This window comes from Fundulus heteroclitus, chromosome 11 (assembly GCF_011125445.2).
Source record: "Fundulus heteroclitus isolate FHET01 chromosome 11, MU-UCD_Fhet_4.1, whole genome shotgun sequence".
Lineage (NCBI taxonomy): Eukaryota > Metazoa > Chordata > Actinopteri > Cyprinodontiformes > Fundulidae > Fundulus > Fundulus heteroclitus.
The window spans coordinates 24,162,370-24,185,925 of NC_046371.1; the positions used below are offsets into that span (position 1 = coordinate 24,162,370).

The 23,556-nt window shown below is 40.5% G+C and overlaps 1 protein-coding gene across 6 annotated transcripts in view; it reads left to right on the top strand.

Moving 5' to 3' along the window:
• The window catches only part of klhl13 (kelch-like family member 13), a 50,335-nt gene that overhangs the window by 844 nt on the left and 25,935 nt on the right, over positions 1-23,556 (top strand). For 2 of the 6 annotated variants that reach the window (XM_036143196.1, XM_036143195.1), the window contains exons 2-3: positions 1,131-1,202; positions 21,465-21,530. In XM_036143196.1, coding sequence (XP_035999089.1) covers positions 1,150-1,202; positions 21,465-21,530 — 119 coding nt within the window. In that variant the 5' untranslated portion in view covers positions 1,131-1,149. Of the gene's footprint in view, positions 1-1,130; positions 1,203-8,063; positions 8,424-21,464; positions 21,531-23,556 lie in introns of those variants that run through there. The other 4 variants (XM_036143198.1, XM_036143199.1, XM_036143200.1 and 1 more) reach the window with 3 other exon arrangements.

Consider the following 23,556-nt stretch of genomic DNA (forward strand, 5'->3'; position numbering starts at 1 on the left):
CTTTGAAAAAGACGAAACAAAATTAGCTTTAAAGTGGGAATAAATGTAATTGGATTAGTTATCATCCCTTTAGATAATTGTTTACCTTTAAATGAACCTAGTTCTACACATAGCAACAAGTTGGAAATATGATGCCTCAAAAGCTTTTCATCAAGAAGATGAACACTGATTTTATTTTTTTATTATTTTTTTTAGATTAGATAATATATTAATGTTTTTTTTTTTTTAAGGCAGCTTTATATCTGGTCAATTTTATTCTGACTGTTTTCTCCTTTTCTATTTTCATGTACTGTATGTGTATTCTGATTGTTGCGACTCGTGTTTTATTCGTACTTTTTGTTTTGACGTCCTGGGCTGTCTTGAACAGAAAACTTTTAGACATGGTTAAAATATCAGAAATCCTGTGGGAGAAGGGGTTGTGTCTAAGTCTCATAAGGTTTATACCCCAGGGAAGTGATACTAGACACCATCTCCTCGGCGAAAGATGGAATTGTCTGTAGATGTTACTAAGTCAAAATGTGGTATATGGATCTACTCCTACCAAGAAAGTTTGAATGCTGAAATTGAGAATTACTAAACAAAAAAACTGATATTTAACAGTGGAGTGTACACCTTTAAGAACCGTGAATATATTTTTCAAAGGATTCCAACTACATGGTCAGCACAAAAAACACCTATAAATAGATAGTTTAGTAAAAAAGCGCGACCCTTTGACTCTCAAGTTACCAAAACACGTGTTCCTGACATGGATTTGTTTAATCCGACTTAAAAATAACACAAAGAACTTTGCTCCGGCTGCTGGTTACTCACGTTGTACACAGCAGAATAAAAAGCACTGTAAAGTCTTTTTAACACCTGTTTCATAGATGTTGCACAAAATAAAGAAAATATACCATCCAAAACCATTTAAGGTGAATCTCAGAAGAAACAGACATGGGGGTATTTAGTTCAGTATGTTATTGGGTCAAGATGCAATAACTGGTCAGTTCAAGAGGAAAGAAGCTGCTGCTCTACTGGCTTGTTTTTTTTATTTTTTTTTATTTTTTAATTTTTTATTTTATTTAAGGTTTTAAAGATGGGTTTAATTCTGCGGGTTGAATAACTGTGCTTACATATTTTTTTTTGTCCAGGTGTGCTTTTGGGGAGGGTATGGATCACCCTGCACACAGAGGGGAGACGATGCCTGTCGGACTACATGACAGGTAAAGTGATGTCACGTTTTGTCTTTTTTTTTTTTTTTTTTTTTTTTTTTTTTTTTTTTTAATCTTTGCAACTATCGTGAAATATTTGATTCTTAGATTGTTGTTTTACTCTTTGACTTCAACGTTTAGTAGACCATCTTCATAATTAATTATAAAATTACTGTTTTCTGTTTGATTTTGTTTTTTTGTTTTTTTGCTATAAAAGAAAGAATTTCACAGAATAACAAAGCGGACTTCATGTAATCCGGCGAGCAACAGGCCTGCTTTCAGATGGGGATTGGCTTTAACATGACATGAGTTGAATTGGGTAATCCCTGATTACTCTTCGAGGAGGAAAAAAAAAAATAGTAGACCTCGCTGCACACTGACCAGGAGTGAGAGCTACTCCTCAGTCTTACTGGAGTACCTCCAGTTCTTTGGAAAGACCTTTTAGTTTTTTTTTTCATTACAACAGCTAAGTGAAAGCCATTAATGCTTGACAGACCTGGGCTAAGTGCTGGCTAAAGTTGTCAAAGTTTCACTGTAGTAACTGTAGCCTTTTAAATGGTTTTTGACTCACTTGGGACGCGACAGCTGAAACGTTTGAACAAGCCTGTTGCAGTGTTTGATGCATGTTGCAAGAACGCTAGAGGAACGCCACACAGAACTGCCTGGATTGTTTCATGTAGTTATTTTAGTTTCTGCCGTCTATGATCGCCTAAAGCTGCATCCGTGAAGCCATGCGTTATTCTTCCGTGACCCGTTTTAAAAGCAGCAAAGAAAGGTGTTTTTTAACGAATGAAATGATTAAACATAAATACATTTGGCCGTTGTCCAAACGTCTCAGACACAAAGCTTTAAAGGATCTACTCTGTGGGGCTGAAGCCAATCTACTAAGACCCTACCTCACAGGTCACAATCCACAGGGCTCCAAAGATGACTTTGCTTAATCTCAGTGCCCAAAAACCCACAGAAAATAAGTTCTTTGTCCAACCCTAAATGTTCAGACTTTGGCTGCACCATATTAGGAAGAGTTGCGATATGCAATAATGATAGTAAATGAACATTTAAGCGTTAATGTCTTTCTGCTTTAGGATTATAGCAAACACAGACCGCAAATGGTGTGTATTCAGCTAATAAAAAAGAAAAACATTCATAATTTCCATCTCAAACACAAGGTTTTAAAGAAAAGGTTGTCTCTCTTTGACGTTATGTTACTTTGGCAATGAAATAGCTTAGATATAGTTTCTTGTCAACTTTACCACTTCTTTACCTTCTCAAACTTTTTATGTTGCATTAAACTAATGTCACCAAACATATTAGGAGCTCTGAGAGCCTGAATGCAGGTTGCTTAAATATTTAGCTAATGCTTATTGCACCTGATATTGTGATGATGATAAACTTGCGATATATTGTGCAGCCCTAGTTTAGACATTTCTCAATTTCAAAAAGGGTACTTAATCTCATAATGATCTTAAACTTATAAGTGACTGGTTTATGGTAAAATTGTCCAATCTTTGTCATAAAAGCATATTTCATCTTTGAAACAAAGTTTTTTTTTTTTTTTTTTTTTTTTCCCTCTTCAGAATTGATTTTCCTGCAACCTTCTATTTTATCGCCGTCATCATGTATTTCCATTATGTGGTCCAAAATGGCGCTCTTTATGCAAACTATATATGCTGATGTTATTTTCAGCAATAAAACTATAGGCAATGAATCTGTCACAGCTTACAGCTTAGTTAAAGTCATTAAAAACGATAAAAGAAAGTGTGACTTTGACAAACGTTACGAGGATTTCCCTGATTGAGACCTGAGAGGGCTCCAATCAGAATTATAAAGTCACATCTAGTGATTATATTCCAGCAGCAACGTTCTGAGAAAATTATAATTGCTTTAGTTGGAGGAAGTTTGTAACATTTACTTTGTTTAATGAATGGAAGCAATGCATAGTCGTGCACAGCAGCATGGTGCCTCGTTTCTTAAAGGCTGGTTCACACGGCCAGATTTAAAAATAGTTTGCTGATTTTTCAAAGCCTGAGAGACACCAAACGATTGAAAAAATCGTAGCTAGAACAGGTTGGCTCGTACAGCGTGTGGTGTCCGGTCGGACTGCAAACACACCACACAAACAGATTTCACTCAGGATCATTCAGATGTCAGACGGCAAATCTTGGGAAGCCTCTCAAGATCAAACGAGAGTTCTGTGTAAAACATGGATGACCAGGAAGAATAATGGCAATTGTTTGTAGCCTAATTTTAACAGGAAAAAAAAACATAAAAAGAAAAGGCAACGGTTAAAGGAGTGAAGATGGCGTAAACGGGGGGGTCCCCTGAGTCCCCTGAGTCCCTGTCATTCTGATTTTATTAAGTGGTGATGCCTTTTTAAGCCGGGAGTGTTTGTGAATGTTGTTGAGTTTCCAAGAACATACCGCCTGCTAGTGGCGTGGCAGGGAAACACCATTTTTCAGTTTCTACTAGTGTGTTGCAGACGGAGATGAAACGAAAACGTCATTTAACTGATTATGCACTCGGGCTGCTCTGAGTAACGGTCTGGTTGGATCTGGGGATAACACATTTCAGAGAAAGACCATCATACCGATGTGTGACGATCCCGTGCTTCTTTGCTGGCTCAGGACGCAAAAGACTTGCCATTTTTCATGGAGCGAGTGAGTTTTGCTCTCTAGCAGCAACCCAGAAGGAGAATATTCAGGCACCAGTTTGTGACCTTAAGCTTTAAGCACACTGGTTTATGGAGCAGGACCAGCAAGTCCACCTCTGCGCTGCTCATAACAAAAATGGAGGTTTTAGAGTGGCCTAGTCAAAGTTTAGATCTCAGTCTGTTTAGGATGCCATGGCATAACCCCATGAATGAAAACTCTGTATTGTAGCGATGTGGAAGAGTGGGACAAATGTCCTCCACATCTACGTGAATAAATGAAATCATCACTTGAAAGCTGCTCTTTGTATGTACTCTGGCCACGTCTCTGTGGAGAAAATGTGGTTTCTCTGAAACCGCTACGTGTGACAGAAAAGCAGAAACCAGAAAACCGTAAGGGTTCAAATACCTTTCACAGCTGTGCATAAGCAGGATAGTTGAAAGTTTGCTGTCGCTAGTTGCCTGACTGTGGTAACTTTTGATTCGTAACCCTGTACAAAAGGTCAACTTATGTGCTCCAGTCACAGGCTGCAGCTCTTGAGGAAGTCTGCGGTTCGTGTTCTTACTCACCGTCTTTGTTGTGGTCTGGGCGCGTGCAACTGCGCTCCAACATTTCTGAACTGCATCTAAACGAAACCGCTGTTGTTGCCCACACCGCACTTAATTAGAGCTTGCTTGACTCTTGTGGAACGTGGCAAACGTCTCGCCGCAGTTTGGAAATGTTGTTGCTGCAGCAAGCAGCGAGTTCAGTCTGGACATTTTACCTCCTTGTTGTTGGCGTCGTCCCTATTATGGATTCATTTGTCACTGCTGTAATCGCAGCATAGCGACGACCATAGCCACATGAGCAACGATGTCTCCGTCACCCCATGAATAATTACTATGATAGTCTGACTCTAAATAGGAAAATGACCGCTCCCTGTGAGGACTGTCCTCACAGGGGCAATTTAAAACTGTATTATCTCTAACAGTAGTGCTTTGTGAACACCATCTGCTCTAATTAGTATTTATTTTCCACCTAAAATGTTTTGGGGTTATGCCTCTGTGTTCAGCGTGTCATTTCTGTCACTGGCTTCCCACCCTGGTCTGGTTTAAACAGTCAAAGCGGTCCAAATGAGTTCTGCCGTCTCTGTGAACTCGCGCCTCCTTTGCCGTGGCACGGTTCTTCCTCTTCCTCGTCTGTAAAAGTTCAGCTCGTGCTTTCATCTCTGAGCTCGAGGGGAACATCCTCCATTCAAGTGTGCAAAGGGAGGGGGGGGTGGGGGGGGGATACTTCCTGGATCTCCCAGCAACTGGTGCCAAATTTGGGAGTGACTTGTGCGTGCACATGCCGCTTTCTGTGTGAAGGTGCCGAGACTAAAATAGTGGAGCGCAGACTTGCGTCGTAACCAGCGGCCCTCTATGACATACTGTACTACTTGAAAACTTTTTAAATTCTGGGTTTTTACAACGTTTTGTACATATCTAGGGTTTTGGGGTACACTTTGGATGCATTGTTGGCTTTACCTTTTGATTGCTTAATGGCGTCATAGTGGAAGAGGAGACGGGGGCAGTTCATGGTATGATAGCGTTAGGTTAGGTAGAAATAATATGTAACCTAGCTTTTTGAACAAAATGTATGAGATGATCTAACCCCGGCTACATCCAGCTCCCTCCTGCCATTTGTTGACCTCCCTCTGGGCAAGGCACTGAACCTCAGGTTCCCCACCGACCTGTGCGTCTGTGGGTGAATGTGGCTCTAGTGTAAAGCACTTTGAGTGGTCAGTATGACTAGAAAAGCGTTTAGCATAGAAAATTAACAGAAATCTAACTGGAATGTTACAAAAATAAGCTGTTATTTATTTATAACTTCTATTTATTTTTAGTAAAGAGAATTAAGCAAAAAAAAAAAGTAAAAACAAAACACCGGCTAAATTAGTTTTGCCTTTCAATTGCTTACTGTTTCTACTCATAGGTTGCAGACTGTAGTACAAAAATCCTGGTGCTCTAGTGAAACTATTGGTGTTTTTTGGGAACATAAATATTCCCAAACAGCAACATTTGTCTTTTGACTCATGCCAAAAGGTGCATTTCTCTTTTTCTTTCGTTTTTCTTCTGTTTTTTTTACCCCATCTGGATGGCTGGTGGCAATGGATGGAGAAGTGACACAAAAATCTACTACATTAATCTTTTTAAGCATCATAAGTTTTTATTTATTTTTTTGTCAATTTGGGTATACTTTAACATAGGTAACCCAATAACGACCTGTGATATCTTTGGGGTGCTGTTTTGTAAACTTGAGGTCAGGTCTAACAGAAGATGTTCAGCTTCTGATCAGAAGCTGCTTATAATCAAATGTTAAAACCGTCGTCCCTTTTTACTATGACTCAGGCTTCCCTGCACAATCTGGAAAAGTTGGCAATGGAATTTGATCATTTTCCAGGCCTAAATAGAAATGGCAAAATAAAAGAATATGGAAAAATATTTCTATTTGCTAACCCACTGTCTGTCTTTTCCTCTTAATTCTTAACTTCTTCGTATACTTCCCTCTTTGTTTCCTTCCTCATGTCCTTCCCCGCCTCTGTCCTTTCTCATGTTCTTTCCTCTCGTCTTTGTGTCTGTCCTTTCTTCCAAGTTTCTTTTCCCGTTCTTCGTTTACTGTAGTTTCCAACTTTCTTCCTTGTGTCCTTTTGACCAACATCTCTTCTTTTTTCTTATCTTCCATTTCTTTTGTTTTTCCTAGAGCTGCACAATAAATGAAACTGTAGCCGTCGATGCAACGTCACCGTCTGCAACATCACAAAAATATATTACCACAGATCACTAAATTTGATATCATTATAGCAAATTTTATTGATATAGCAATACTATAGCAATTTAAATATTTCCCTGAACCCCTGCAGCTCTAGTTTGGTCTATCCTTTCTCCATATTTAATGCCTACCCACTATTGAAATATGTGCCAGCAGGTTATAGTCAGATTCACAGTTTTTTTTTATTATTATTTTGCAATGAACAGTGTTCTCTAGAGATTTAAACTCTGAAATATTTCCATGAAAAATGTGGACTGTAGATACAGATACAGAAAGGAAACCACGGGAATGGCGGTGTTAAAAAGTCGTGGCGTGAAAAGTAAAGACGAAAGCCATTCTGAGTCAAAGTATAAAAAGTTTAAAAACCTTAACAGCGATAGTTTTTCTGAACAGCGAAAGCACCGTATCGGGGAGCAGAAAACGTACAGATCACGATGCGCTAAATGGCAGAATCTACATCATTTACAGACGTGGACGGTGTTTACGGACATTATCTAACCGAAGGGGTTGTTTTTAGCCTGGTTTTTACGGGTTAATAATCGGTGCATACAGAAGGTCTACCTGTTCAACAGAGAAAGGTTGTCGTACAATGGGAGTGGAATGATCTGCACTGCAAAAACGGATCTAAAAATAAGTCAAATGTTCTTTAAAGTTAGTGTATTTATCCTTGATTTGAGCAGGTAAATTATCTGCCAAGGGAATGAGTATTTTTACCCCTAAAATAAGATAATTAGATAAACTGCACTTGAAATAAGATGATGGAGATGAGTTGTTCCTATTTTAAGCGCAAAAATCTTATTCTATTGGCAGATCATCTTTTTTACCTGCTCAAATCAATGAAAACTACACTAATTTTAAGAACATTTTACTTATTATTAGTTCCGTTTTTGCAATGTAAAAGATTTGTGGAGGCCTGAGCTAGCGTGTAGAAGAAAGGGGTTCTGCACTGCAAAAACGGATCTAAAAATAAGTAAAATGTTCTTAAAGTTAGTGTATTTGTCCTTGATTTGAGCAGGTAAATAAGATTATCTGCCAATGGAATAAGTATTCTGACCCCCAAAATAAGATAATTAGACATCCTGTACTTGAAATAAGATGATGGAGATGAGTTGTTCCTATTTTAAGTGCATACATCTTATTCTATTGGCAGATCATCTTTTTTACCTGCTCAAATCAATGAAAACTACACAAACTTTAAGAACATTTGACTTATTCTTAGTTCCATTTTTGCAGTGTGAAAGGGTCCAGATTCTTCGCACCTTCAGAAACTATCTGCTCTCTCACTTTGGCTCCCAACTGTAACCCGTAGCTCTGTAGAAAGGTGGCACTGTTGCATAGCTACATTCTTTTCAGAGATCCTGAAAGGGTGATGAGAAGGCAGGGCTCCCCCCCCCCTCCCCTCTCCTCCCCTCCGTCCCTCCCCTCCCACCACAAGACAACTGTGAATGCAGCAGGGCAAGCAGTCGCGTCGAGCGCAGTCCATTGGCTTCCCGGTGCTGCCGCTAAAGTCCCAACCCTGACTGTAGCGCCTCGCCAGCGTTCCTCCGCAGCTGCTGGTGCCGCCGCCGCTCTCTTCCCTCCCCCCCCCCCCTTTCAATGGTGTGGGCAGAGTGGGATGGAAGACCGCACTGGGAGTCTTTTCACGGAAATGGTCTTTGCTGCCGGTGCTGCCGTAGCACCATACCGGTGACAACAACATGCCGTTGAAATGGAAAAGCGGTTCTCCCGTCAGCTGGAAATTCCCAGTGCCAGTTCTTAAGACATCCAGGTCCTCACCCCTGTCGCCTGCCTACATGTGAGTACGTCGCACAGCTGTGGTAGTGCATTTGTCCGTTTAAAAAAAAAAAAATGTATTATTGCTAGCTCTCTTTCTTTAACTAGATGAAGGTGCTATTGTATACGTTGTGCCCCTTATTGGGCAGAATGCGACTGAGCTTTGTGCGAATCAAGAGATTACCTTCTTCCAACGAGGTTTTTATGCTTCCACCTTGGCATACCTTTTTTTTTTTTCCATTAAAGAAAAAAAAAAAGCAAAGCTTGTTATGCTGCAAGTCCGGACATGGCAGACGCCACATCCCCTGACTCTTGCCCTCTTCCTGTGGCTGTGTTTATGTGGGAGCCGGGAATCAGCGGCTTGGGAGGAGTCTGCCTTTGTCAGGATTTCTGACATGCCCTGGTTTAGAAGCTATTGTCATCCGCCACTGTTCCTGAAGGGGGAAGGGTAGAAAGCGCATGCTTCACCCAGCCTCTCGCCATCCTTGCTTTTACCCCCCTCTGTCAGAGCTCCCGTCGGTTCTCCGCACGGCTCGGGTTTACGGAGGGGGAGAGCCGGATTTTGAAGGGGGGAAAAGGAAAAACGGTTTTCAAGGCAACCCGTGCTAAGTGAGCTAACTCGCCGCCTGCGGGGAATCTCTCATGCTAGCGCAGCTTACTGGGATGGATTTTTACTAAACTGGCTTTTTGCATCCTCAAGTTGTCTTGTAGTTCCACTTGGGAGCTTAGAGGCATAACCACAATAGTCTCCCCCCTATAGTTGATACTAAGGTCAACAAAAGGGTCGTGTTGTCATCCGTTTTAGTAGAATCTCTTGTAAATGTCTACAGGTATCTGTGAATGAATGCCCTGCACATACGCCGGCAGCTATACTCATTGGCACACCTGGTGAAGTCTACTAGCATCTCACACAGAGAGAAATACAACTTTTACATTTAAAGCTTATTTTAAAATGCTGTTTCACTGTTGAATACTTGTTAATTTAGAGGCAGTTGACCCAATTGATTCGGATCGGTAACATCATCGGTGATTTGTAGCGTTTGTCTGGCAGGTGCTCCCAGCGACGCTGAATTTATAACATATCGATGGCGTTTGGTCGTTCATCAGTGCGTTCATTTATCCCGAACTGGGCAGGGGAAACTTGCCGCAGTAGATCTGAGTCACTAATTGGATTTCTGTTTTGCCTGCATCTAGAAATGTTTCTCTTGTTGAGAAATAAAGCTGCTTAAAAAAAATAAAATAATAAAAGCAACGCATGCATTAATCCAGGTACTAGTGTCTTTTCCTGCCACACCAATTAAAAAAAAAAAAGACTGTGAGGAGCTGTAAAGATTGTAGACGTCGCATTAACTTTATTTTTGCCAGTGGACGTTGTGTAAATTTAAGGGAGAGGATCTTTATACCAGCCTTTGGGAGCTTTTGACAGCTCTTGCCATGAAGCTGCAAACCTTTAAGTACACCAAGTGTGCTTAATTGGCTGAGGAACAGCGGCTACATACGGTATCTTCACGGCCAATCATGTGCACTCAATGATCAAGCCAAGTGTACTTGAGCATTAAGATGCCCCCCTTTACTTTGCTGCTTGCAGCCAGACCGCTTACTATTTTGAAATGCGAACGGTTAGCTGCGTTTTTACAGGCTGATATTTGGGGTTAGTCTGTGGTGAGGCAGAAGTCCCTCTTTATAAACCCGGCTGCCCACTTGCCTTATAACATTTAGAGCCGGACGTGCTGCGTCGGTAGGGTCATTTCTGTTGTGTTCTAGCTAGCGACTGACGGAGGACGCCGTTTTTAGAATAGGTGGCGTCCGCGTTCATCGAGTTCACAGCTGAAACCGTCCAGCTCTGTTCCCGTACCTTTCAAAAATGATTTACACGCTTTAAGCGGTTTCCGGTCCCGTCATCAGACAACAGGCAGCGCAGCAGATGGGTCATGGGGATTAAAATGTGGATAAGGTTAGAGTAGAATTAGGTGATAAAAAAAATTTATATATGGCTTTGAGCATTTCACTGAGCTCTAAACGATCCATTGTCTAAAAATGGAAAGGGTGAGACGACCGCAAACCTACCGAGATAAGGCGGTCTACCTAAACTGAGCATTAATCAGAGGAGCAGTTACGAGGTTGTCATTTTGAAAGAAAGCAGTAAGAAATCACGTTCGCTGTTTGACACAGACCTTGTCGGGGACACCCGTGGAAAAAAAAGTGCTCTCTTCAGATGAGACCACGTTTAAATTGTTGGGACTGCTTTAAGAGCACTTTGCCCTGTACATCACCCCTACCACACAATCCTCAATATAAAAAAACAAAAACAGTGGTGGCAGTATTATGCTGTGAAGATGATTTCTCTTAGCAAGGACAGGGAAGCTGATAGGAATTGTTGGAAATGAGGTAGAAGCTAACTAGAGGGCCATTTTTAACAGATTTTACAAAGGATCCACTACTTCAGCCTTTAGACGTGCAAAGCTGGTAGAGACGCCTTAAGACTTGCAGCTGTAATTGCAGAAAAATGTGGTGCTATAAAGTTCAGTCTAAAAAAAAAAAAAACAATCTTTTCGTTTCACAAAAACTCACACACCGAAGCAACACCAACTTTAGTGACCTCCGATCGGCGTGATCGGGTGTCATTACCGCCAGCGTGAATAACAATCTTACTGTATTTACGCTTATCCTTAGCCAGCAGTTTTAGATAAGATTCTATGTCGCCCGTTCTGGCCCCTGGCAGGCATTTAACTATGGTCCCTGGTGTATCTAGTGCCACGTTTCTGACTATTGAGCTCCCAATAACCAGGATCGGCTTCTCAGCGGGTGTGTCGCTGAGTGGGGAAAATTTGTTTGAAACGCAGACGGGTTGGTGGTGAACTGGGGGCTGAAATCTAGAGCTATGCTTCCTACGAACTGTCACCCAGCCGGCCTGCTTACCCGGCTGCTCGGGTGCTTCTGGAGGACCACTAAGTGAACTAACGCTAGGTCTATGTGGCTCCGCGCTAGCAGAGGGGCGGCTATCAGCTGGTCTTTCCATAGCACGGAGCCGGGACTCTAATTGTGACACCCTCGCCTCCAAAGCTACAAAAACACTACATTTATTACAAGTACCATTATCACTAAAGGAGGCAGAGGAATAGCTAAACATCTGACACAGAGAGCAGGAGATAGGAGACTTAGTCAGAGACGGAGAAGCTGAAGTAATAGTTGGAGAGGAAGCCATTGTGGAGCTAAAGCTAGGCTAGGCTAAAGCTAGGCTAGCGCCCTTCTACCACGCCAAGAGAGCAAACCGTGAAACACGAGGAGTTCCCAAGCGTGATGTGCAGCAACAGAAAATGTTTTAAAAGTGCTTATGTGTTAGAAACAGATGTTACAGCAAAGAGATTAAAGATAAAAGCGAGAGAATCTGGAGCAATAAACCGTTGCTCACGCAGTGAAAACAGGAAGTGATACAATACGCCTTACCTCAAACAGGAAGTGACGTCAGCTCACAGTCCAAAAAAAAAAAAAAAAAAAAAAACCCACTACTTAATATCGGTTTATCACAGTCCAGATAAGATCCATGGAAGGATGTGATTTTGAACGCGACAGAATGAGGGAACGAACAGTTCTGCGAGGCGCTATACGTCTTCTCCCGCAGATTGCCTTCTGCAGACGCCTTTGAGAAACGATTTCGATTCGCTGAGAACAACAGCCTGCAGACTGGCTCTCACTTCCGTTTGAGTTATGCTCTATTTTTATTCAAATAATGTCGGTAAATATCACTGAAAGGACCAAGGACTATATTTTAGTCGGCAGACCTAAGCCGTAAATTCCCCAGAGGTGAGGATTTGTTTTTTTTCCTCTCGCAGCACTTTGAAGCACGTGCTTGATGTCTCTTCATCAGAACTGTTTGGTAGAAATTAAAGCTGACCCACTGCCGACGCTCCTCAGATCCAGCAGTAGGTGTGGGCACAGAGATGTTTTCAGTGTGCGAATTGTGAGGTGAGGCTCTCACCAGTGGCATTGCTGGGCTCTCAGCTGATTCAACAGCACCAAACGCTTTCACGTAGCGCTTAGCTTTCTGTGTTTGGTTTAGATTAGATACCAGAGGAGAAGCCGTGGTGTCTTGGTGAGTAAAGGCGTTTTTGTGTGTGTGTGTCAGTGAAGCCTGACTAATGTGTGAACGGGCTGTGGTGATCCAGTAGTCAAACTGCCACAAATTCTGTTTGATTCTTGTTAGCACTTGTCATATCCCTCTGTTTTCCCCCGCCCTGTTCTATTCTTGCTCTTTGTCAAGTTTAATAGATGCAAACTGTAAAAAGTCCAATCAATCTAAGAATGCATATTGTTTTTGTTCCTTTTTTTTTTTAGCTTTCTATTTAAAGTTTAGATTTCCAAACACAAATCTTTGTTTAAAGTCAGACATGATTGCTGTCGGCCTTTGTTTCCTAATGGTATCTGAATTTTAGTGCGCATTAGACATTTTTCTCATTTCCTTCAGTAAATATGTTGACTCCTTTTTTTTTATAAAATGGCTATCTGAAGGTAAAGGTTTCTTTTTTTTTTTTTTTTTTATACATAGAAAGTGTTGATTTAAAGAACCTAAAACTCAACAGTTCTAAAGAGGCTGAAAAGTATCGGTTTAAAAATAGGAAAGAAATGCGTTGACACTCCTATTTTATAGATTGTTGCAAGAACATGTCATATGTGTGGTTTGGGTGCCAAGTCTGCTGTTAAAAATGCAATAACAGGATCTTTGTTGTCCCTGTAGGAATGTGTTTGAAACCATTTCAAAGTCGATAGTCATTTGTGTATCAGTTTAAAGAAGTCGTCTTTTTTTGAGAAAAATCACTGGATGGCTAATTTAAAAAAAAAAAAAAAGAAGGGAGCTGGTTTTCTTCTCTGGAGGATTTCTGGTCCGAGTTGAGTTTGAACATAGCCATTTGGTGGAGGAATAAAAAAAACATCTTCAGGGTTAGAAATATAGAAATTGGGTAATTTTATTTCCTCCTAAGGATCCCGTGAGATGCATCTACACCTTCCTTAATTACACTTACTCAGGGAATATGCCAACAGGGTTAAACTTATTTTGCTTTTTCCAAACTACTGCAATATTATAAACTGCAGCATAAACTGAAGTTTCTAATTTAATCTAGTTTACCATACCAGAGTTGTTGTTTTTTGTGGCAAAGCAAATTCTTGAGGGAAAGAATATCTGAAAAAATGGACCAAGACACAAATATTCCACCATTTTTGCCTCTTAAATGCATTTAACAGAATGTTCATGATACCTTTTTTAAGTTTTAAAGTTAAATGATAAGACAGGACTTGATTAATCTCACAATGGAGAAATTCATCAGTTACATCAGCTCTTATAAATTAGTTTAAGCTGCCATGACATCACTGCATAAACCAGTTCATGTAGTTGATAGCTGCATACGTAAAGTCTCAATTTCCATTATCAATTTCGTAAAAATAACTTCAGCTTGTGGTTTTTGTCAGGCCAAATGGCCTTCCTCAGTAAAAGGGTTGAGTACGGTATTGATATGCAGCTACAACCATATTTGGAAAACCAGTGAAACGCGCCCCCACATCCCCTCCAAACAGCTGGTGGAAGTTGACCAAAGGCTTTAACCCAGCGGCGCGATTCACAGTGCGACCGAAATAAAGCGGCTGACAGCGGCGTTGCTCGTCGGTGAACTGTATTTTAGTTACCAACGCACCGGTCTCACAATCGACAGCATTTAGAAATGGAATAATTTTACGTTTAATGACAGCGCTGTGGTCGCCACCTTCCGTGTTGGTACAGAAGTTTTTCAAAATCTGAGCACCATCAGACAAATCGGCTCCCCTTTTTAGTAACCGCTGTGAAGTCAGTTTGAGGTTGAATATGGGATGTTCATACTCTGCGGTGTCTGGCTAGCATGTCTCAAAGCTGGCTGTATCGGGGGGGCTGTTTACTTGATGGTGTGCTCCGATTATAGAAAATTAAACTGTTTTCTGATCGGACTGTTTTTTGAGGACAAAGACGACTGCCCTTGAACAGGACCTTTTGGTATTGAATTTTGACGTTCACACGGCCTCGTTGGTGCACAACAGCGTTTTGTGTTTAGGACCTGATAATTCACCCGTTCACACAGAGCAGGTTTAAAATGTTTATTGAAGCAAAACGTGAAGCCGGTATATTCTCAGTGGAGAATGGCGTGCGCTGAAGGTGAACCACTAACCTTTCTTGAATCCGTAACGTGGAGTCCAGGACCCTGGACGGTCCTGGGGGCAGTCCAGGGTCATACAATGATTTGGAGGCAGGCAGAGGTAACAGAGGGGAAATCCAGAGGTCCGCACAGACTCCGCTCCAGGGTCTTGTTCCACAAACGCAAAGAGGCAGAGGTAGCAGAGAGGCTGAGTCAGGTACTTGCACGGGTCGCTGTCCAGAATCTGAAGACCCAAAACGAGAGAGTCGGATGAGGCAAACATGCAGGAAGCCACAAAGACCATCAGAGTCACACTCTCTTAATGACTCTCGAGAATCCGGCGGCTGCACGCCGAGGAGGTCTGGTATAAATAGTGCTCCACCCAGGTGTGGCAGCGGCAGTAATCAGCGCAGGTGCAGGTAATCAGGGATAATTGCTAGAGCAGCACAGAGAGCAGCAGAGACAGAATCACAGCATTACAAGTACACCCCCAAAACCTCCGAAAAATGCAATATGTTGTCATGGCCCCTTTAAGAAATATTGAACAAAATGAAGAAAGAAGCACAGATGTATAGTTAAGATAAATTAAATCAACAAAGACAAATTAATATGTATATGCACACATACTTGTACCTAAAAACAAGACACACATGGCTATGCATACGTACACTAGGTGACTGCTAGAAACATTTTAACATAGTCATTTCTTGAAGATTAGATCAAGGTTAGAGACACAGGCTTTGGTGGAAAATTTGGGATATTCCTCTTATGTCTTCAGCGTATGTCTCTGAGATCTTTTTTTTTTTTTTTTTCAAATCAGTAAAAGTTTGAATTGAATCAAAACGTCAAACAAAGACGGAAACCGGTGTCGGCCAAAAAAGCCTGATATGTGCAACTCTTCTGTAAATGTCTTAACTGTTGTCTCAATTAATGGCTTTGGAGGGAAAAACACACACGTACAACGGAAGTGCATTGGTTTTGTTTTCTGGCTCCACGCTAATGATCTCTACTAGGCTGGAAAAACGTTAAAGCTTCAGCTCTTCTGTTGTTAGCGTGAAAACTTCCCAACGTTAAACGATGCCTTCCTGTGAGAAACATCTGCTGCTGTTTTTCCATTATGAACTTTTAGTAATAGTTTTCTATTCATCTGTCTGGCCCTGTGTATACACACACAATGCAGCGTTTGGATGCACACCGATTGCGTTAGAGTTTTAATATACCTGTCCTTTGGAAACGGCCGTTGAAGTCATGCTGATTTGCGGCCTCTTCTCAGAAATGGCAACAGCCGCCCGGGGATTTTTGTTTTATTTTTATTGAAAGGCCAGCAGTAGGTACAGGCGGTCTCAAGTGGGTTTACTCAGGTGACACTGGTATCTGTCTCTATCCATCTCTCTCTCCTTCTCAAAGCCTATTTATGATGAAGTGGAGTTTGCTTTCTCAAAAAATGATTTGCCAGCCAAGATCTATTGAAACGGATTGAAAATAAAATGGCATAAGAACCCAATGCATCACAGATAACTGGTTAAACTCTTCTATATCAAGTCTATTGCATCAGATCCAACGCGTTTCAGTCCGAATGGCAGAGCACCATGATAATAAAGCGAGAAGTCTGTTAGATTTGAACTTGCATTTGTGCAACGAATGGTAGCTCTCCTAGAACTGATGGAAAAGCTGAATTTGTCGAACATTCAATATTCAACTGCTAAAAAAAAAGACAGATGGACCCATAAGAAGCTTGTGCCCTATTTCACCTTACTGATCGCCAGCCAATTTATCAGCGCAAATCTTAAAAAAAAAAAAAAGTATACACGTTTGACGACGTAACTGAAATCAGATCTCCACAGCAATTGTTGCCAAACCTTGAGGTGTATTGCCTCCGCTGAGGTCAAACCAGACCACCTTTATGTTTGAAAGTTCTCTCTCCTTGGGTTTGTGTTTTCAAGGAGGCACAAAGTTTCCCTCAGCCTTCCTCATTAAAGCCTAATGCGTGGTACTGTTTCGGTATGGCGCCTGCATAGCGGCAGCTTCTGAGGTCATAATTAGCCTCATATAATGACAGGTGTGCCCCACCAGAACATTCAGGGTAATTAGATATGGAAATAAACTAGAATAATGCTGACCTACGTGATTATGACATGATCTGCTACTAATCGTGCATCTCTATTTGCGGAGTGACAAATTAAGCTCCTTTTGTATGCAGAGCTGTGCCTCCACTTATTTTTTCATAGCTTTATGGCTTTTGCATTTCTCCTGCCTCTTTGCTCAGATTCGGTCTTGAGGTGAATCTCCTCGTCTCCACCGACCGATGCTTTAACAGGCCTTCCCACGAAGACCATCGCTTATTTCTTCACGTTCTTTTGGAAAAATAAGTGTTTTTATAAAAGCTGGTTATTTTTATTTGGCTTCACTTTGTATGTTGTGTTTTGTCATGTTTCTCCTGAAACGGCTTTTCTCAAAAAGTATCGACAGGGTTGCGGCTTTACTCGCGACCAAACATTTTATAAAGGCAGTTTGGCTTAATGACTTTCTATTAAAACATTATTTATTTATTTATTTTTAAATACTTAAGAGTAGGTACACCATGGCTGAAAAAGTTGCTGTGAGTACTTTTAAGTTTTTAGGATAATAAGTAAATACTGTGAGATCACAGATTCCTTTAGACTAAGTGATATTCGTGGAAATGGGAAGGAATATTTGTATTTTTTTATAAATTTTTTTTTGGTTCAATACGCCCGACTCCCCCACAAATTAATCTTTTCAGCCTTTTTTCCCCCCGTAGATGCTTTGTTTCAATATGTAAATCTATCCAACTCAATAAAATAAAAGCAGCGAAGCAATTTTGGGCCGGGGAAATGTCATGGTAAAATTTTAACTTGATGACATCTATGACGGGTAAATAGTGCATCATGACGACTGATTTATGAGAAATTGGCTAAACAGACTAACACTGTCGCACTCGGGACATAATTATTTAAAATGCTCAGTAAATAACACCGAGTTAGAATGAATTATTAAATAAATGGAGGCAATTCACTCTCACATTCTAAGTTTTATATTTCTGGTAAATTGTTAAATTAACATATTACAATGTTATGTGTTGTTTTCACCATTTATTCAGGTAATATGCAAACATCATAGCTTTGCACTGTTTTCGCACCGGTTTCTTGGTCTACTTTTCTTTTCTGACTAGAAATGCCTGTGAAAGTGACCTGCAGACAGCGTCACTGAATTGAATTATAGTCTACTGTCCTTGAGCACTGCTGACATACGAGTTGTGTGTTTCTCTGTGGTCAGAAGTTGGTCAGCATGTAGCTTTATTACATTTCTGCGGTCAGTGATTGAAAGGGCTCTCGCTATCGGCGTCTTTTATTGCTCCTATTAGAGACAAATGGGGGTTTCCTTCCCAGCTCGACTGGCAATAACTCTCCATTCAGAGGTTTTCCACTCCATCATTGTTCATGCAGTTCTGCTGTTGGGTTTATATATACATTCCCTACCTCTGCTCTAGGAACCCCGTGGTCTTTTCTGAGCATTACGCCGACAAAAACTGACACCAAACTCATCAACATTACAAATCTGTGTTTTCATACCAGACACAGCGAACTAAGAGAAGAGTAAATATATTGCCGTCAGATTGAACTAGAAAAATGTTGCCCTTGTCTCTCCAAAGATATTTAACGCGTACACGGATCAACCTGTTCCCAAGGCTTTTTTTTTTTTCAGTCCTATATGGTTTGTTTTGAGTCGGTTATTTGAAAAGATCAAGCCTTAGCTTTCATCACTAAGGTCAGATCTCAAGCTTTACGCGATGTTTAAGCGAAACGTCCCCTACAGTTTATCCATTTGTATTTTTTATTTTTTTTCTTGTGTCCAAATTTGACGCTTGGATAGTATAAAACAATGACTATGACTGCTGCAATATACACTTTTTAGTCTGAATTATCAAGCATAGATCGATCAATGTTAGCTTTAATCATTTAAATTTTTATAAAAGTTAGTCTGTGAACTACCGTGCAGTGATTTTATTCAAGCTTTTGAATTTCATTATAACGGAACATATTTTAAATAGTGGCCCATGGGAATCAGACCTTGTATGTTAATCAGAATTACAGGAATATTTTTTTTCTTTTAAAGGCAAAACGCCACATGAAGGCTTTCTTATGAAAAAAAATCACTTTGTAATGACTGTAGGAGGCACATTATGTACTATAATGTAGGATGTGTTTTCTCATTATTGCTCATTAGTTCATCCTTCAGTCCACCCACATTGTGTTAAGTGTGATTTGCTTCAATTTATCATTGAACATTAATGTTATAAGCTGTATGTCTCGGTTTAACTTTTTATTCCCAAACACAATGTAGCAACCAATAATGTAATAACATCCAACAAATGTAATGCGTAATACCAATAATTTGAAATGTACTAAAATCAATAATGCAAACACTTTACAGTAATGTAATAAACATTTTTAGCCATTAACATCACAACAATTTGACTATTATAATTTATTATGTTACTGGATGGTTATTACAATATTGGTGTAACACTCAAATAAAATCCTTTTGAAAATGTAATAATTGTGGAATACATTCAAGTCACACAACCACTGTTCTTTCTACATTTTATCTCTTTCTACTGAACAATCTAACTACCAGTAACATTTATCCTGAAATTGCAGATAACTCTCAGAGTCTTATGCACAGCTCATATCCTTGAGTTAATTATGATTACACACTTCACCAAATTCAGTTTTGTTGAACAAACAGTAAAAAAAAAAAAAAAAAAAAAAAAAAAAAATGCAAGAGAATTTCCAGAAAATGCAGCCCTATTTAGGTTTATCACATCTGTGGCTACAGTTATCAAAATCACTCATAATAATGCTAAGGGGGGGGGGGGGGGAATTAGTTTAACACTAGCATTACCAGGGTTTTAGACCTCCCCCCTGAAGTCCCGAAAGAGGGTCAAAAGACCCTGAGTCCAAACTGACGACTCTGGTGGCTCAAATTAGCATCCCTTGTTCAATTGTAAATAGGGCCATTGCCTGAGGAATCAGCAAGGGGGGAGGAGAGCCGAACTCACAAAAGCATTCTTCTGTACTGTCAGGCCAGAAGGTACGTGTGAATAGTCCATGTTGGGGGTGGGTGCGATCTATGATGGAGGCAGCTCTACAGTAAAAAACTAACTAAATTAGCAACACGGGTTGGCGTTCAAAGTTACTGCAGGGCTATCATTGGATGGGGTTAAATAATAATAATAAAAAAAGACACATTTTACTGTAGGCAACCCGTGTTTTCCTTACAAGTTTTCCTTGAAAATTAAGGAGCTGTTTGCTGATTTCATACATCAGAACACCCAAGAAAACAACTTTTATTTCATTAGATTATAATTGCACTGCATTTAACAAGGTCCCCTTTTTTTACTCTGACCAGTTTCCCTGTATCTAGTGAATATAGCATCCCCCAAAGAATAAAAGCAACCAACACTATCACTTTACAACTATTACCCTGCAGTGTGGATAAAACTAAATACTATAATAATAAACATCCATCCATCCATTTTCCGAACCACTTTATCCCTCATGGGGTTGCGGGGGTTGCTGGTGCCTATCTCCAGCGTTCACTGGGCGAGAGGCGGGGTACACCCTGGACAGGTCGCCAGTCTGTCGCAGGGCAACACAGAGAGACAAACAACCATTCACGCACACACTCACACCTAAGGACAATTTGGAGAAGCCAATTAACCTAACAGTCATGTTTTTGGTCTGTGGGAGGAAGCCGGAGTACCCGGAGAGAACCCATGCATGCACAGGGAGAACATGCAAACTCCATGCAGAAAGACCCAGGAGTGTACTCGAACCCAGGACCTTCTTGCTGCAAGGCAACAGCGCTACCCACTGCCACACCATCGTGTGTGGTTTATTATGTATGTATGTAATCAACTAGCTGCTTGGGAGTCAGGGTAGGAAAAAAAAGCCTACTCTGTGCTACCATCACAAACAAGGTAGTTCTGAAAATTATTTTAAAGAAGGAGATGTTTGTCTGAGTGATACCCTGTCAGTTTAGGCTGATGACCATGTCCTGGTCATGTCTAAGTATGCCCCTCTCTTTCCGATTTCAATCGAACAATAACAAGCTTATTGTTTCAATGGAACAGTAAGTTTTGTGTTGACTAGAATTTAGTAATTAAGCAATTTTTTTTAATCTAGGATTGTCAGGCCCTGAATACAAATGCAGTCCACACTTTTTCAGATTTGCCTTTGAAAACCACTTTTTAAACCACAGATCCTTTTCTATTCACATTACAATTATGCACTAATTTGTACGAGTCAATGTCATAAAATACCAATGAAATACACTGATGTTTGTAATCATAATTTAACAAAATGCATAACAGTTCAAGTAGTACGAATACCAAATTGTCCAAATTGCCATTGCCTCTTATACCTTTGTATATTTCTCATGCTGGAATTTCAGTCCTCTTGACTTAGAAACAAATACTTCTGGTCATTGCTCACAGCTGTACCTGGCAGTTAGTAGGGAGTTAAGCTTCCCCCTTCCTTTGGTGCACCAGTAATGGCCTTATTTACAGAACAAAAGCACCGGGTCACAACTGCTTATAGGATGCTAATTAAAATCCTTCAGGTCAGTCGACCCGTCTCTGGGCTCCAAAGGTAGAAATGTTAAATGACCCTTCTCTGGTAATTCTAGTGTTAAACATGGTGTGTTTCAGCAGGGTAATATGTCCTCGTTTTGTTATGTGTTAACGATACAAACATTAAGTGTTGAGCCTCGCTAGCGCCTAGCGATGGACGATCTTCCCTATGGGCGTCGGTGTCGGGTCGAGCAAAGCAGAACGTCTGTGGCGGATGCTGTAGCTTCTGTCTCTCTTGTTTTCGTCCCGGCAGCCACCAGCACTCCTTTATGGTGTGGACAACCCACTCTCTCCTCGCTCCGGCTTACCACCTGACGGGGTAAATGAACAAGCTCTTCGCCTGTGTGCTCTGTGTCACTGTTGTTGCGACTGCTGTATAAACCATCCGTTGCTTAGTGCTGACGCCGTTCACAGACTCCTACTAGACCTAGTGAAGCACCATCTCCGTGTAAGACGTGACCCTTTTTTTTGTTTTATTGTTTTTTTCCAGTCCCACGTTGTAAGTGTTGGCCATCTTGTTTGTAGCAAACCTTCAGCAGATGTGGTCAGATTATCTGTATTTTTTTTTTTTAACCTAAATTTCCTTACCTCTCGTTGTAGTACAGTTTGCTTCTTTATGTGCTTTTCTTTTTCCTTTTTTTGCATTTTCTGTGTATTTATCATTTTTTGCCTTCCTAGGTGTTTCTCAGTTGAGCATGTCAGTGGAGTCAACCTGATTTTTATTTTATTTTTTTTCCTAATGTTTCTACATCAGCGAGGTTAAACATGTTTGTCCTAATGGTAAATCCTTGAAGAAAGACACCAGGCGACTTTCAGTCACTTCAAGCGTTCATGATGTCAAGAGGAGGCGACGCAAAAACACGGCCTTCTGTTGGATTTAAGGTCACCTCAGCGGATCCCAACCATAAAGTAAAAGCCACGCTAAAAAGTTGGATTTCTTCCCTGTTCCATTTTTTTCTAATATTCATCAAATTGTGAAACTTTTCATTCATCACTAACTAAATAATAAAGCAAAAGCTACGTTTTTCTTTCTAATACTGATGTAAAAGAAACGTTCTCGCTTTTCTAGAATATTTAAATGAATAGTTTCCCCCTTTATTGAAGAATGTTCTGTTTTGATATTTTGCAGGGAAGACCACAACTCAAGACTTTTTTTTTAAATAAGTATAATTTATAAATAACTATGTATAATAAATAAATGAACATTATAAAGGGATTTTGCAACATAAACCTTAGCAAATGTATAGATTAAACACCAGCTATGCTTATTAGTAGTGTTCAAGCGCTTATTCCACTTTTTCTAGACCAGTGGTCGCGAACTCAAATCCTCAAAGTCTGGCGTCCTCGCAACTTTTAGACGTTTCCCTACACGTTTAGTTCAAATGGCTAACCATCCTCACTAGCGTGCAGCCGAGCGCTACAGAGCTCTGCTGGTGAGCTAATGTTTAAAGTCGGGCGTGTTGAAGCAGAGACGCATCTAAAAGTTGCCGGACACAGGCCCTCGAGGACTGGAGTTTGAGATCACTGATCTAGAGTAAGACTGGAATCACAAGCCTACTTTCAGCCAGCTGGCCAGCAGTACACAGCATTATACAGTAAGTTGAACGGTGTGTAATAGTCTAAATATATAGTCTTCTTCTGACATTTTAACTAATCAATAAACAGTAAAAAGGAACCGGCTTCTCAAATCTGAAGGAAAGAAATGACAATTCCTTAAAAGCACAGGAATCTTCTGCCTGTGTTTAAAAGCCCCTCTCTCCACTGTTCAGCCAGGCGAGGGTTTTGCATTACTTCATTATATAAATGGTCCATTCAAAAAGCATTAGTCTTCTACATCTGACGAGCGCTGCCTGTCGGAGGACTGGCGCTGAAAACCCTGCTGAGCAAGTCATTTGGGCTGCAGAATATTTGATCAAAACTGGGCCAATCTTCGCATGAAAATGAACGCTTTTCAAACCGCCACGCAGCACTCATTGACTACTCTGATATCGCTATGAGCTCCTCGGGGAGTAGTAGTAGTAATTTACGCCTGGTTTTCACTCAGTCTTTATGCAAGTCCTGTACGAATAAGCTTTTACCAGGAAAAATGCAGCGTACCCAAAACGATGCCGTCATTCACAAGTCAGTGTTTAGGTATTTAAATTCCTTTAAAACACCTTTAAAACCTTTCTATTTTGTGATTTCCTTTTTACTTTCTTTTTAAACATATAGATCTAATTCAAAGGGTTTTATTTAGTGTTTTTATTTGCATGAACTTGCTAAAACATATATGGAAGAGGCTGACCGGTTTTGCTTATTCTGCAGATTAATTGTTGTCCATTCAGTGTGTGTGTGTGTGTGTGTGT